The following is a 17131-nucleotide window of genomic DNA, read 5'->3' as shown; positions in this document are numbered from 1 at the left end:
CCGAATTCTTTGAGTCTGATGCAAAATCTGGAAGTAAATTACATACCTCCTTTAAGTCATTGTCTAATCCAACGTGTTCTGAATGCTGTCGTAGGCGATCTTTCCTACGCTGGGCTGTGGCACTCCGGTTAACCCAGCGACTGAAATAATCACATCCAAGAACTTTCAGGTTAAAACAAAGCAGGATTTCTATTTTTCAGTAAGGAAAAGAAATGGTCTAAACATTGAAATTCTATGACTGTCGATGCATTCATTCATACTTTCAATAAGTATTTATTAAGTGCCTATGGAGCCTGTTATATATTGTAATTATGTTATACATAATTATATGTATATACAATATATACATAGATGATTGCCTCACATCCAGGACTATCTCCAGTTATCCTGATTCATATCTGGCCACTGGACCCAGATGACTCTGGAGGAAGAAGTAAAACTGGTGACTTAGCACAGCATCCCCTCACTCAAATCCAATTCATGTACTTGTCATGGTATCATCTCCCTGACGTCATGGTCTTCTTCAAGAATGAAGGACAAACATTGTTATTATTAGATGTAAATTTTAGTGATAATGAATGACCTTTTACTTTTTAGGTCACAAACATATTTGGAATTTGTTTTGGTATATGGTATAAGATTACACACAAAGAAGCATATATGTTTGATGCTTTTTGCCTTTATTATCAATCATTTCCCATCAATTCACCCAGGTTCAGAATAAACCCTCCTTTGTGAAAAATATAGAAAACTTGCTGGACCATACACAATAATCATCTATAATAAAACATTTCAACCTATTAGTTCCTCCTGATTCTGTTGACTTGATTCTACTGCAAGAGGAGCATGTTTTATTATCTCTTCTCCAGTACCTTCATGATACTTTAAAAAGTAATTATTTTATTAAAACCATAAGAAACATCAATATTACCATCTCAATTTGCTTAGTAGTCATTCACAATTAATTTAAATGAATAATATACTTTTTTCTTTTCTGACCATGACAATTACTCCTCCAACTCCTGAAGGATAAGGGCTCTTTTAGAGAAAATATTCATAATCAGGAAAAACAAACAAAAATCCCATTGACCATATCTGAAAATGCACAACTCATTCAGTACTTCAAGTTCATCACCTTTTTGCCAATACATATCAAGATACAATTAATTCTCAGTTTTTTGAAATTTTTATTTGGTACTGCTTTGGTTAGAGTTCCAAGTTTTCCAGAGTTGTTTCCTTTCATATTATATTGATGCTATGGCCATCACCTGAAATGTTCCTTTGGTTCTGCTAACTTCACTCTGCATTCGTTCATGAAAGTTTTCTCTTATTTCTCTGAAACCATCCTATTTCTCATTTCTTATGGCATAAATTCCATTACATTCGTATATCACAGTTAGTTCAGATATTCACAAATAATCACTTATTTTGTTTACACTTCTTTTCCATAAGAAGAAATGTGCTATAAATATTTTAGTACATATGGAATTTTTAGTGACTTAGTTTCATATTGTTTGAGAGGATGATTGAAACAATTCAAAGCTCAACATCTGCCATTTTACTTTTTTTTATCATCTTTGCTGATCTGATAGGTATGAGGTAGAAGATTAGAATTGTTATAATGTACACTTTTTTGTTAGTGAATTCGAACATTTATATACGGTTATTTTTATCAAAATAAATTTTTTGATAGCTTTTGTTTTTACATTGTCTAAATTCTAAATTCTGCATACTTTTTCTTTTCAATTCAACTGTTTCTATTTGGGCCAGAAACCCTGAAGGTTTTCCCCCTTCCAGATTGACTTATATTTGCAAGCCATGACATCCCTTCCCAAAGTCATGGTCCTCTTCAAGAATGAAGAACAAACAACTACAATAAGTAAATATCTTAAGCAAGTCTTTGGTATGAAACTAATCAGTGTTCCATTCCTAAAAGGTAATCCCAAACTGAAAAATTAACTGTATAAATCCATATTCATTAGAGTCACATACAGATAACAAAAAAATCAAATATCATTATTATCTAGTTGAGTAGTTGTATTTTTTGAACCTAAAAAAAGTGTAAGTTTAACTTATAGAGGAAAACAAAAATAGCTTTAAGAAGTGTCTTTGATTTTCTTTGTACTTTTTCCTACAATGTAATCTTGGGACATACTTTGGTGAAAAGAAAAGCAAGTTCCATTTAACTGTATGACCTATGAGATAAAAAACAACATGTTTCAAAATCATCTTTCTTGAGCTACCCCATTATAATGGAGTATAATCCCCCAAATAATCTATGAGTTACTGAATTTAGATTGTCACCTCACTTTTTTAAAGTTGCCTATTTTACTAGTTCCCTAACTTTCTAACTCATGGTTTTTTGACCCCTTAGTTCCAATTCCTCTTTCACAACAGGACTAATATGGAAATATGTTAAACATGATAGCACAATTTTACCAGATTGTTTGCTGCCATAGGGAGGGGTAGGGAAGGGAGGTTGGTAGAAAAATGTGGAACTCATAAATTTGCAAACTGATGAATACTGAAAACTACCTTTGCATGTAACTGAAAAAATAAAATAAAAAAATTTTTAAAAGTGATTAAGTTCTCAATTTCTTTTGATTCAAAGATCCTACCCTGAAGATGTTAATAAGAAAAAAGTTCCCATATATACTAAAATATTCAGAGCAGCATTTTTTTGTGATAGTAAAGAATGATAAACAAAGTAAATATCCATATATTGTAATGTAGCTCAAAAATATAATAATATAATAAAATATTTACTGTACCTTAAAAAACAACATGTTTTAAAAACTTGGTAGTATGGGGAAAATTATATAACTTGATTCAGATCAAAGTGACCAGTGACTAAAATATAAATGGAAAAAATAAAAAAATTCAAATGAATGCTGTTTAATTATAACCAAGAAGCCTGAGAATAGTTGAGAAAAATGTATTTTCCACTCTTCATTACAGAGATAAGGAAATATGAGTGTGAAATACTGAATGTTCTGTCACACAAGGATGACAAATTGATTTCTTTTATTCAGTTCTTTTTTTCATTTTTTAATTCTAATTTTTTTTTTTACAAGAAATGATTTGCTTGGGAGGGGATGAAAAAGGAAGAAGTTATATTGGAAATCTGTTCCCTTCCTGAAAGTCTTGTAGACTTTCTATTTTAGTCCTTCTTCATCTTTCCTTCTTTTTTTCCTGTCACTTTTGTGATAGCCTAATTGAACTAACTCCCTGCCTCTAATCAATTCTCCACATAACTGCCAAAATGATTTTCTTTAACAGATATGACAATATCATTCCCCCCACTTAATAAACTTCAATGACTTCCTATTTTCTCTGAAATAAGGAATAAATTCTAGTCACACTCCTCCCTTGGCTACTAACAACTCCTTTGACATCCTGGTCCCAACCTATCATTATTGGTCTCTATTGTACAGCCAAATTGGCCTTCTCTATTCCTCACACAAGGTATTCCATCTTTTTTACTTTTTCTGGAAATCTCCCATCCCTTGAATGCACTCCCTCTTCATAAAATCATTCTCCTTCTTCAAGTTACAGTTCAAACACCATCCTTAATATGAAGTCGTTCCCAATATCCCCAGCTGCTAGGGCTCTCTCTCCTTAAGTATCTTTTATTTATTTTGTATCTATTTGATAACCATATTCTATATCTACTTATTGACATACATGCTGTTTCTGTAAATAAGGATTGTTTAAATTTTATGTACTTGTATTTCCATTACTAGGTCAGTGCCTACTACATACAGGGTATTTAATAAATCCTTGGTCATAGACTGAAAAATGAAGGTGATGTGAAAACAAAAATTTATCAATTAAAAGAAGATATAAAATTAAGTACCTTCGGTAGCTCTGGACCATGTCACACCATTGTGCTTAAATTGTCCAATAATTTCTAATTTCCACTTTTTTTTGCTATTGTCTAGTTCTTTTTCACCTTTTTCGATCTTAGTACTAGTTTTCAGGTAGTCAGATATATTTTAGGATCTGAAAGCTAGAAGGGAACAAAGAGCTCCAATTTAATGTAATTTTTTTTTATAATGAAAAGAGCATTGGAAATGGACTTAGATAATCAGAATAAGATGTGAATTTTTAAATGAGGTCTGCATGTTGGTTTGTTTTGCTTGACTGTATTTATTACTAGGGCAGGATTCCTGAGGGGATCTATCTAGTGTGGAGAACTGTTGTTTAGACTCTTCATGAGACCATAGACTGTACTATGTGGTTTTCTTGGTAAGGATCCTGGAGTGATCAGTGGGTTAAGGCAAACAGAGACTTGTCCAGAGTCACATGGCTACTAAGTATCTGAGGCTGGATTTTAAGTCTGGTCTTTCTGACTCCAGAGTCAGTGCTCCACCCACTGAGCCATCTAGTGGATAGCTACTTTTTTTTTTGATTAGTAGTGTCTGATTCTTCATGATTCCATTTGGGATTGTCTTGGGCAAAGATATTGGAGTGGTTGCTATTTCCTTCTTCAGCTCATTTTGCAGATGAAGAAACTGAGGCAAAGAGGATAAGTTACTTGCCCAGGCTAGTAAGTGTCTCAGATGACATTTGAACTCAGTTTCTGTTCTATACTATCTAGCTGCCTCCAAAAGGGGACTGATTAGCAGAAAATGATGGATGCAAAAAAAAGAAAAAGAAAGAACAGTGATACAAGAAAAAGATACAGAAGAAAATAAAATGTTCAGATGGGAACATAAATGGGGCAATTTTGTTTCTACTTAATATCATCTAATATATACTTTTAAAAAACAAATTATATAACAGAGATAATAATTCATGGTTTCATATATAATGCTTTTCAAAGTGCTTACTGTGTTTTTTATGATTAAATTCATAATAACATAAAGAAAACATTTTCTTTCTACACATAAAATTTCTAAACATTAAATTAAAAAAATTAAAAGAAAACATAGAAAAATTAAATAAGAAAACACTAGACTTGGAGTCAAGAAAATCTAGGTTCCCTATGTCCCTCTCTGTCCTTTCTGAACATCAACAAAATGCTATGAGTTACTGTGCAGATGTAGGAACTGGGTCATGGAAGTGACTTGCATAAATTAATTGTGAAGTCAAAACTAGAACTAGTTATTCCTGACTCCCAGGCCACCACACATCTCTATATGTGACCCTTAGTATATAGTACTCTGGAAATAAAATAGTTGGGACTGAGAGTACCTTTCAAATTCTTCATATTAACCAGCTTATCAAACACTGACCTTTCACATAAACATTTCAAGTCATCTAAAAAACAAGTAAATCCATAAATAAAAAGACAGTACCCTTGAATTCTAACTACTTTATGTTTGAAGGCCATCATCCATAATAAAAGAGATAGATGTTTCAAAGAGTTCCTTTATTTATTTTTTGTTCTGTAAATTGATAAATTTACTAATAACCAACATTTACAGTCAATCAAAGCAATGACTAGCTTCGCTATTTCAAACTATATATTATTTTTAAAAAAGAGAAACATTATTAAGGTCCTGTTTCTTCCGATTCATTCTACTGAAGAATAAGAAATCAAACTATGCCAAGTTAAATTCAATTTTATTTTCCAAATTTACCCTTGGAAACAGTTAATGGATACCACTTTCAAAGGTAACCTACAAAGCTTAAGTACCATGTTTGAAATTCAAAGTCTCACGGTTCTTCACTTATTACTTAATACAATTGTTCAGTCCAGTAACTACTTACTTATTGTTGGTTGTCAGGACATCAGCCTGCAATTTTGGAAAGAACCCTTGTTCATATTTGCCTTGACCAATTTTCATGTCAAGTAAATGGGGATGGATGGCAGAGTGATCCATCTTCATTAGTCGCTGCTCAATAGAATGGGCTGAAAAAAAACATAAGCCATTAAAAATTTCATTAAAAATATTGCTTCTTCCTACTCCAATAAAAGAAAAATACAGGGATTTTTGTTGTTCAGTAAGAATACAAAAGCAGGTCCAATCACAACATACTCCTACTCAATCAATTCCAATGACTTCCTATCACCTCAAGATCAAATACAAAATTCTCTGCTTCAAAGTCCTTATAACCTAGCCCCCTCCTATCTTACTAGTCTTTCTATACTTTATTCACATACTTTTTGATTCAGTGACACTGGTCTCCTTGTTGTTCTATGAAATAGATACTCCACCTCTTAGTTTAGGCATTTTCTCTGGCAAGAATATTCTTTCTCCTCTTCTTTGCCTACCAGCTTTCCTGGAATACTTTAACCCACAAATAAAATTTCATCTTCTACAGGAAGTCTTTCCCAATCCCTCTTAATTCTACTACTTTCCCTCTTTTATTTATTTCCTATTCATTCCATTCAAGTCTACATACACACACACACACACACACACACACACAGCTTGCTTATCTCTCCCATTAGATTGTGAATTTCTTGAGAGCAGGGACTGTTTTTTTTTGCCTCTCTCCTAACCATAAATATGCTTATAGAAGATATATGACTATCTATCCTATGCTTATAACTATCAGGGAAGGACAGTTACAAACAAAACTTACTCAGAAATTTATCAAATTTCTTTCCTGTTCCAGTACTATAGATCAAAGAGAGTCATATAGTTTATTCATTTCTTCCTTATTTTCAGTGTAGAAGGATAATGACTGGACATTCTTTATATAATAAACATACTGTTTAAAAAACTTATTCTTATAAGGGTTTTATGTGACAGAAGTTAGAAAGGAGTATATTCAAGACATAGGAGACAACCAGTACAAAAGGCACTAAGATAGGAGATAAGAGTTCAATGTGTGAGGAAGAGCAAGAAGGTCATTTTAGCTGTGCAGGAAATATCAAGATAAAGAATAATGTATGATGAGACTGGGAAAGATTAGCTGGACTCACGCAGCATAGAGTTCTAAAAACCCAATAATGGAATTTATATTTTATGCTAGGTCCCTCTGAAGTTTCCTGAGTAGGGCAGCAATTTGGTCATATCTGTAGCTTGAGAGAATCACTTTGGTATCTAGTTGTGGAAAAATGGATTACAGGAAGTGGAGTAGTAGGAAGTGATTTAGTGAACTCCATTCCACAAACTCCTTCAAATACATCTAGAAAATATGCCAGATTAAATCTTGATAGAGAAATCCAGAAAAAGTCAAAGTGAGTCATTTATTTAACTCAGATCAGCATAAGAAGACCATGAGAAAAATCTGTGGACAAGAGGGAATATGTTGCACACAAGAGTATTTTAACATGCCAAGGGGGAGGCTGTGCACAGACTTTTTTTAAAAAGGTTTTTGCAAGGCAAATGGGGTTAAGTGGCTTGCCCAAGGCCACACAGCTAGATAAAGATTAAGTGTCTGAGGCTGGATTTGAACTCAGGTACTCCTGACTCCAGGGCTGGTGCTCTAACCACTGTGCCACCTAACTGCTCTCCCCTTTTTTTAAAGAAAGATTTTATTTATTTTTAATTTTACAATTTTCCCCCAATCATGCTTCCCTCTCCTCACTCCTGCACAAAAGGCAGTCTGTTACTCTTTACATTGTTTCCATGGTATACACTGATCTAAGTTGAATATGATGAGAGAAATCACATCCTAAAGGAAGAAAAATGAAGTATAAGAGATAGCAAAATTATATAATAAGATAATGTGTTTTTTTTTAAATTAAAGGTAATAGTCTTTGGTCTTTGTCGAAATTCCACAATTCTTTCTTTGGATACAGATGGCATTCACCATCGCAGATATCCCCAAATTGTCCTTGACTGTTGCACTGATGGAATGAGCAAGCTCATTAGGGTTGATCATCACCCCATGTTGCTTTTAGGGTGTACAGTGTTCTGGTTCTGCTCATCTCACTCAGCGTCAGTTCATGCAAATCCTTCCAGGCTTCCCTGAATTCGCATCCCTCCTGGTTTCTAATAGAACAATAGTGTTTCACGACATACATATACCACAGTTTGTTAAGCCATTCCCCAATTGAAGGACATTTACTTAATTTCCAATTCTTTGCCACCACAAACAGGGCTGCTATGAATATTTTTGTACAAGTGTGCACAGACTCTATATCAGGTCATTATGGTGGGATAGATATGAACTGGAAGCTTTGTCATACACTACCCAGTTCTGGATCAAAGATCCAGGGCAGAGTAAGAAGGGGACCTGTAGAGGGGAGTGGCATTCCCAGGCAGGTAGGTCCTGGGAACTGAAAAAGGAAGCAGTTCAACAGCAGGATGCAGAGACCAAAGGGGAGTCTACAGTTCTGACACATAAGAAGCAACAGAGCTTTTCTGTTAGCTGATAGGAGTTAAATCCAGCAGCAGTCTATTTTTGTATAGACCCAAACCCAGGATAGGAATTTGCAGAGCTCAGATTTTATTCCAGATCAGACCACTTTGGGATCACTGAAAACTTTCAGACCCCTAGTCTACCTTTGAGATACAGAAATAACATAGCACTCAATACCCCTAGAGTACTTGAAAAACTACTTGAAAAAATTAGCAACTTTAGTAACTTTGCAGGATATAAAATAAACCCACATAAGTCATTAGCATTTCTATACATTACTACAAAACACAGCAGCAAGAGATAGAAAGAAAAATTCCATGTAAAATAACTGTGGGGGCTGCTAGGTGGCGCAGTGGATAGAGCACCAGCCCTGGAGTCAGGAGTACCTGAGTTCAAATCCGGCCTCAGACACTTGATAATTGCCTAACTGTGGCCTTGGGCAAGCCACTTAACCCCACTGCCTTGCAAAAAACCAAAACAAACCAAACAAAAAAAAAAACCACAGAAAAAAATAGTAACAAAATTCATAGGGAAGAACAAAAGGTCAAGAATATCAAAGGAATTAATAAAAAAATGCAAAGAAAGTTGGCCTAGCAATATCAGATCTAAAATCATATTACAAAACAGCATCAGTCATCACAAGTGTTTGGTACTGGCTAAAAAATAGGGGTAGATCAGTGGAATAGATTAGGTACAAAAGAAACTATCATAATCTGGTGTTTGATAAACTCAAAGACTGCAGTTCCTGGGAAAAGAACTAACTCTTTTATAAAAACTGCTGGGAAAACTGGAAGATATCATGGAAGAAACTAGGCATAGGACCAACATCTCACACCCTATACCAAGACAAGGTCAAAATAGGTATAAGATTTATGCCTAAACCAATTAGGAAAATGAGGAAAAATTTACCTCTTGGATCTTTGAAAAGGAGAGCAGTTCATGACCAAAGAAGATATTAGAGAACATTGCAAAATGGATAATTTTGATTACTTTATACTGAAGAAGTTTTTTTTTTAAGTTTTTTTGCAAGGCAAATGGGGTTAAGTGGCTTGCCCAAGGCCACACAGCCAGGTAATTATTAAGTGTCTGAGATTGGATTTGAACCCAGGTACTCCTGACTCCAAGGCCGGTGCTTTATCCACTACACCACCTAGCTGCCCCTATACTGAAGAAGTTTTGCACAAATAAAACCAATGCAACCTTTAAAAGGAAGGCATTAAGTTGGGAAACAATTTTTATAATTAGTGTTTCTGACAAATGACATTTCAAAAATATATAGAGAACTGAGTCAAATTTATATGAATACAAGTCATTCCCCAATTGATAAATGGTCAAAGGATATGAAAAGGCACTTAGCTGAAGAAATTGAAGCTTTCTATACCATATGAAAAAATGCTCTAAATCATTATTGATTAGAGAAATAAAAATTAAAATAACTCTGTGGGTATCACCTCACATTCATCAGATTGAAAAATATGACCAAAGAGGAAAATGATAAATGTGGGAAAACTGGTACTAATACATTGCTGGTGGAATTGTGAAGTGATCCAGTCTTTCTGGAGAGCAATTTGGAATTATACACAAAGGGCAATAAAACTAGGCATACCCTTTCATCTAGTAACACCATTACTCCAGAGAGATCACCAAAAAAGGGTAAAAAAAACTCACATGTATAAAAATATTTATAGCAGTTCTTTTTGTAGTAGCAAAGACTTGGAAATTGAGGGGGTGTTCATCAATTGGGGAATGGCTGAACAAATAGTGGTATGTGAATGTGATGGAACACTAATTGTTCTATAAGAAATCATTAGGGACAGGACTTTGGATCAGCCTGGGAAGACTTGCATGATTTGATGCAGAATGAAGTGAGCCAAACTAGAAGAACATTGTACACACTAACATTAACAATGGGTGATGGATCAGGGGTGGCTAGGTGGTATAGTGGATAAAGCTCCAGCCACTTAACCCCATTTGTCTTGCAAAAACCTAAAAACAAAACAAAACAAACAAAAAAAAATGAGTGATGATCAACTACGATGGACTTGAACATTTCAGCAGTATAATGATTAAAGATAATTCTAGAAGACTTGTGAGGAAAAGACCATCCAGATCCAGAGAAAGAACTGTGGAGTTTAAATATAGACCAAAGCTTATTATTTTCAATTTTTAAAAATTGTCTTAAGGATTATGTCTTTTTTCTCTCTAATATTTTTCACATTTTAATTTGGTTCTTCCTTTACAACATGATTAATATGGATCGAAGGTTAAATTTCATGATTAAACATGAAAGGCTTAGATTTCTTCCTGTCAAGGGGAGTGGAAAGGGAGGAAAAGAGAAAAAATGTAAAAATTCAAAGCCTTGCAGACTGTTGAAAACTCCCATTGTATGTAGTTGGAAAAATAAATAAATAAAATATTAAAAAAAAACCAGAAGGTAAAAGAGGGAGCAGAAAAAATCCACCAGTCTTCTGAAAGAAACCCTCAAACTGGAAAACTCTCAGGCATATCATAAACAAAATCCAGAACTTCCAGGGTAAAAAAAAATGCTGAGGGCAGCTAGGTGGTACAATGAATAAAGCACCAGGCCTGGAGTCAGGTCCTCCTGACCTGAGTAGAAATCTGGCCTTAATAATTACCTAGCTGTATGACCTTGGGTGAGTCATTTAACCCCACTGCTTTGCTAAAACAAAAAGAAAAATGCTGCAAGTAGCCAGAAAGACTTCAAGTCCTTAAGAGTAAGTCAAAATCCCAAATTTAGCAGGTACCATAATAAGACATAAATTAACTTGGAATATGATATTCTGGAAGTTAAAGGATATGGGTAGATAGCCAAGAATAAACTATCCAGTAAAACTAAGTAAAGCAGAAAAAATATGAACTTCTAAGCATTTCAGATGAAAAGGCAGATGTTGTGAAGAAATTTTTGAAGTTCAAATAAAGTAGTAGAGAGTAAAGGAGTAAAGACAAACATAAAAAGATAAACCTGAATGAACAATGATAAAGAACTAAACTGTTTGTATTTAAATATATAGAGATGACATATATGTTCTCTTTGAACTCTATTACCCTCAGAATTTACAGAGGAAAACCAACAACAAGGTCTGGGGGTGGTTTTGCTACATCTTGATGATTTAAGAATGAAAACACTGCATTCTTTTTCTATTTTAATTTTTTTAGGTTTTTGCAAGGCAATGGGGTTAAGTGGCTTGTCCAAGGCCACACAGCTAGGTAATTATCAAGTGCCTGAGGCTGGATTTGAACTCAGATCTTCCTGATTCCAGGGCTGGTGCTCTATCCACTGTGCCACCTAGCCACTCCTGATTTAAGAATGAAAAAAAGAAGGGAAGAGAAATACACTGGGAAGGGAAAGGAATGTTAAAGAAAAAGATCTCACATAATCAGGATATACAAGTAGACAGGCTGGTGGGAAGCAGTTAAAACTTGAATTATATTCTCATCTGAACTAATCAAAAGAAGTAATACACACATACACACTCATACATACATATGCAGAATTGGATATAGAATTGCATTTCACTCTACAGGGAAATAAATAGGGAAACGGAGAACTAGAGGAAGGGTAGACAAAAGGAGGAATTAATCCTAGGCTAAACAAACTAAGGATGTACAAAAACATTTTAGCTCTCTTTTTGAGATGACAAATAATGATGACAGAGGGTATATATAAATTGGGGAATGGATGAACAAGTAATGATATATAAATGGGAATAAATATACTGTGCCGAATTCTTATTAGTATAATGGCCAAATCAGGTTTCCAGAGGACTAATGAAGAAGCATGCTATCCACCACCAGATGGAGAAATGAAAGATGCAGAATGCAGAATGACACAAAGAAAAAAAAAATGGTGACCTCAAACAGGAAGCAATTAGGTGAACTTCCAGCCAAGATAACGAAGAGAAGCCAGGCACAGGTCTCCTAGCTTTCCCTCAGAACTATCATGAACAAACCTTTTAACAGATTTTTGGAACTACAGGACCCAGAGAAGAACCAAGGAGAAGAACATCTACCAACAACAAGGTCTGTCTCAGGAACTGTGGGTGAGCCAGGGGCAGAGAGCAGAGACCTAGCACAGGGGTGATGGGGGGACTAATCTGAGAACAGCAGTGGAAGAATTTGCTGTATGTGTGCTGAGTGGAAAAACTACAGCGAGGTGGCCCTGACAAGTATCCAGTTAGCTAGGTTGGTCTGGAAGACCCAGGCAGAGAACTCCCATGTTTCCAGATGAGTCCCCTCCCCCCATTCTTGTGGGAGAATGTGGTGATTTTCTCCAGAACAAACAGCTATCCCTCAGCACCCCCCACCCCATTTTAAACTAAGTAGCCTGGAGGGCCCAGTCCACATTGTTCGAGGACAGTCCAGAGCCTGCCATCCCCAACCCCTCCTACTCCTCCCCAGGCCTAGGGAACAGGCCATTAATCAACATCACAGACAATCCAGAGAAAACTTCTGGCAACTCCTTCAGCCAACCCACTGAAGTAGGCAAGGCCTCTAGGGATCTCAAAACCAAAGGTCTGTGAATCATTCCCTCCCCCAAAACAAGACCACAGGGAAAGGGCCCAAAATGAAGAAAAGTCAACACAAAGGGGGCAGGGGTCCATTGAATGTTTCACCATGAAGATAAGGATCCTAACTCAGAGAGGACTAGAGCTTAAGAGAAGAATATGAACTGGTCTTCAGCCCAGAAAGACTTTTTTTTTTTAGGTTTTTGGTTTTGTTTTTTTTTTTTTGTAAGGCAATGGGGTTAAGTGGTTTGCCCAAGGCCACACAGTTAGGTAATTACTAAGTGTTTGAGGCCGGATTTGAACTCAGGTACTCCTGACTCCAGGGTCGGGGCTCTATCCACTGTGCCAACTAGCCACACCTCCAGAAAGACTTCTTAGAAGATATCAGAAAGGAATTTAAACATCGAATGGGGGAGGCTAGGTGGCGTAGTGGATAAAGCACAGGCCTTGGAGTCAGGAGTACCTGGGTTCAAATCTGGTCTCAGACACTTAATAATTACCTAGCTGTGTGGCCTTGGGCAAGCCACTTAACTCCATTTGCCTTGAAAAAACCTGAACAAAAACAAAAATGAAAATGCAAAAAGAAAATAATTCTCTCAAAATCACAATTGGGCAAATGGAAAAAGACAACTTCAAAAATAGAATTGACCAATTGGAAAAGGAGATGCCAAAGGTAAATGAAGATAATGTTTCTAAAAAATAAGATTGGAATCTGTGGAAACTAATGACTTCATGAGACACCAAGAATCTGTTAAAATTAAAAAAAACAAAAAAAGAATAAAATAAGATATCTCATTGGCAAAACAACAGACCTAGAAAATAGATCCAGAAGAGACAACTTAAGAATCCTTGGGCTTCCTGAAAATGTTGAAGAGAAAAATGCCTGGTCTCTATACTTCAGGATATAGTGAAGGAGAACTGCCCTGATATCCTGGAACCAGATGTCAAAATAGTCACTGAAAGAATACATCGATCCTTTCCTGAAAGGGATCCAGAAATGAAAACATTAAGGAACATTAGGGCCAAACTCCAGAACTATCACATCAAGGAGAAAATCCTGCAAGCAGCCAAAAAGAAACAATTCAAATACCAAGGAGTCACAGTCAGGACTCCACAGGATCTAGCTGTACCAACAGTAAGAGACTGAAGGGTCTAGAAAATGATATTCTAGAGAGCAAGCAAAAATGAGACTTCTCTTCCAGGGAAAAAGATGGACATTTAACAAAATAGAAGACTTTCAACTTTTTCTGATGAACAGAGCTAAACAGAAAATTTGGACTTCAAACAGGACACTCAAGAGATACATGAAAAAGTAAAAAGTGGAAAAGAAAAAATTTCCAATAAAATGAAACTGGCTATATTCCCACCTGGGAGATTCTCATAACCCTTGAGAATTTTAACTCTATTAATAGAGGGAATGTACCTAGCCAGAAGTAACAGACCCTTATAACTTTTCCATGACTGATAGAATGATATAAAAATACTATCATCTTAAAAAGGGGATGCAGTAAAGAGGCTGGAAGAAGGAGGAGATTGAATGGGATAAATTACATCACATAAAGAGGTACAAATGACCTATTGCAATAGAGGGGAAGAAGATAGGAGGTGAGAACCACCTGAATCTTAATGTCATCAGATTTGACTCAAAGAGGGATTAACACACATTGAGTTTAGAAACATCTTACTTTTCAAGTTTTTTAAGAGGAGAAAGGGGGAGTGGGGAAGAAAAGAGGAACTGACAAAAGGAAAGAAGTGATGAAGGGGCAAAGGGAAAGGGGAAAGAAAGGGGAGGGCTTGGACATAAGGGGGCAAACACACTGAAGGAGGTGGTATTCAGAAGCAAAATATCTAGGAATAGGGAAAAGGAGAAAAAAGGGGGGAAATACAAATGGAGGGAAGATAGTCATAGAGGCAATAAAGAGTTAGTAATTATAACTTTGAATGTGAATAGGATGAACTCTCCCATAAAATATAAGCAAAGAACAAAGTAGATTAAAAAACAGAATCCTATAATATGCTGCTTACAAGAAACACATTTGAAGCTGAGAGATATATGGAGCAGAATGTATTATGCTTCAGCTGAACTGTAAAATGCAGGAGTAGCAATCCTATCTCAGATAAAGCAGCTGCAAAAAATATCACATTAAGGAAAGACATTATATCCTCCTAAAAGGTACTTGTAGACAATGAAGCAATATATAAAAATGCACCAAGCAGCATAGCATTTAAATTCTTAGAGGAGAAGCTTAATGAGTTACAGGAAGAAATAGACAGCAAAACTGTACTGGTGGGAGACCTCAACCTCCCTCTCTCAGAGTTATATAAATCTAACCATAAAATAAACAAGAAGGAAATTAAGGAGGCAAATAGAATATTAGAAAACTTAGATATGATAGACCTTTAGAGAAAACTGAATAGAGATAGAAAGGAATAAACCTTTTTTCTGCAATGCATGGCACCAGTAAAAAAATTGATCATTTACTAGGGCATAAAAACCTCATAATGAAATGCAGAAAGGCAGAAATAGTGAATGCATCCTTTCCTGACCATGGTGCAATAAAAATCACTTGCAGTAATGGACCATGAGAGATGAACCTAAAACTAATTTGAGACTAAGTAACTTCATTTTTAAAGATTGAGTGGATCAAACAACAAATTATAGAAAGAATTAGTGATTTCATCCAAAATCAGTGACAAATAACGAGACAACATACCAAAACTTATAGGATACAGCCAAAGCAGTCACTGGGGGTATATTTTATTTCTAAATGCTTAGATGAATAAAATAAAGAGGAAATCAATGAGTCCACTTAAAAAGTTAAAGAACAAATTAAAAACTCCCAACTAAATATCAAATAGGAAATTCTGAAAATTTAAGGAGAAATTAATAAAATTTAAAGCAAGAGAACTATTGAATTAATATGACCAACAAAGAGTTGGTTTTATGGGAAAAAAACAATGAAATAGATAAACCTTTGGTTAATCTGATTTTTAAAAAAGGAAGAAGAAAACCAAATTAGTAGTATCAAAAATGAAAAAGGTAAAAATGAGGATAAAATTAAAATAATAATTCAGAATTATTTTGCCCAATTGCATGCCAATAAATTTGATCTAAATGAAATTGATGAATATTTACAAAAAATATAAATTGCTCAGGCTAAATGAAGAGGAAATTAAATACCTAAATAACCCTATCGCAGAAAAAGAAATTCAACAAGCCATCAATGAATTTTCTAAGAAAAAAATCTCCAGGTCAGATGGATTCACAAGTAAATTCTTTCAAACATTCAAGGAACAATAAGTTCCAATTCTACATAAACTATTTGGAAAAATAGGTGAAGACAGAACTCTGCTTAACTCTTTCTATGACACCAATATGGTGATGATACCTAAACCAGGAAGAGTCAAAACAGAGAAAGAAAATTATAGACCAATTTCCCCTAATATGGATGTAAAAATTTTAAATAAAATATTATCAAAACAATTACAGTAAGTTATCACTAGGATAATACACTATAGTCACGCAGGATTTATTCTAGAATGCAGTAGTGGTTCAATATTAGGAAAACTGTCAAGCCTAATTGATTATATCAATAACAAACCTAACAGAAATCATATGATTATTTCAATAGATGCTGAAAAAGCCTTTGAAAAAATACAGCACCCATTCCTACTAAAAACACTAGAGAGCACAGGAATAAATGGATTATTCCTTAAAATGATAGGCAGTATCTATCTGAAACCTTCAACAAGCATTATATACAATAGAGATAAGCTAGAAGCATTCCTAATAAGGTCAAGGGTGAAACAAGGATGCCCATTATCACTACTACTATTCAATATTGTATTAGAAATGTTAGCATCAATAAGAGAAGAAAAATAAATTAAAGGAATTAGAATTGGGAAGGAAGAAACAAAACTCTTACTCTTTCCAGATGACATGATGATATAACTAGAGAACCCTAAAAATCATTTAAAAAACTACTGCAAACAATTAGCAACTTTAGTAAAGCTGCAGGATATAAAATAAACCCAAATCCTCAGCATTTCTATATATTATCAACAAGATACAGCAGCAAGAGTTAGAAAGAAAAATCTCATTTAAAATAACATCAGACAACATAAAATACTCGAGAGTCTACTTGCCAAGGCAGATTCAGAAACTGTGAAAACAACTATAAAACACTTCACACAAATAAAGTAAGATCTAATTAAGCGGGCAAATATCAACTGCTTATGGATAGGCTGAGCTAATATAATAAAAATGACAATTCTACCTAAATTAAACTACTTATTTAGTGCCATGCCAATCAAACTTCCAAAAAATTACTTTAGTGAACTAG

The 17131-nt window shown here is 34.8% G+C and overlaps 1 protein-coding gene across 7 annotated transcripts in view; it reads right to left on the bottom strand.

Moving 5' to 3' along the window:
• DENND5B (DENN domain containing 5B) overlaps positions 1–17131 on the bottom strand; it is a 165965-nt gene that overhangs the window by 86616 nt on the left and 62218 nt on the right. For 5 of the 7 annotated variants that reach the window (XM_074194786.1, XM_074194791.1, XM_074194785.1 and 2 more), the window contains 2 exons: positions 5716–5857; positions 47–140 (listed from right to left, as the gene is read on the bottom strand). In XM_074194786.1, coding sequence (XP_074050887.1) covers positions 47–140; positions 5716–5857 — 236 coding nt within the window. The other 2 variants (XM_074194790.1, XM_074194789.1) reach the window with 2 other exon arrangements.

Source organism: Macrotis lagotis, chromosome 7 (genome assembly GCF_037893015.1).
Source record: "Macrotis lagotis isolate mMagLag1 chromosome 7, bilby.v1.9.chrom.fasta, whole genome shotgun sequence".
NCBI lineage: Eukaryota > Metazoa > Chordata > Mammalia > Peramelemorphia > Peramelidae > Macrotis > Macrotis lagotis.
Note: the sequence above shows the minus strand (reverse complement) of the source record. Positions and strands in the feature narration are given on the sequence as shown.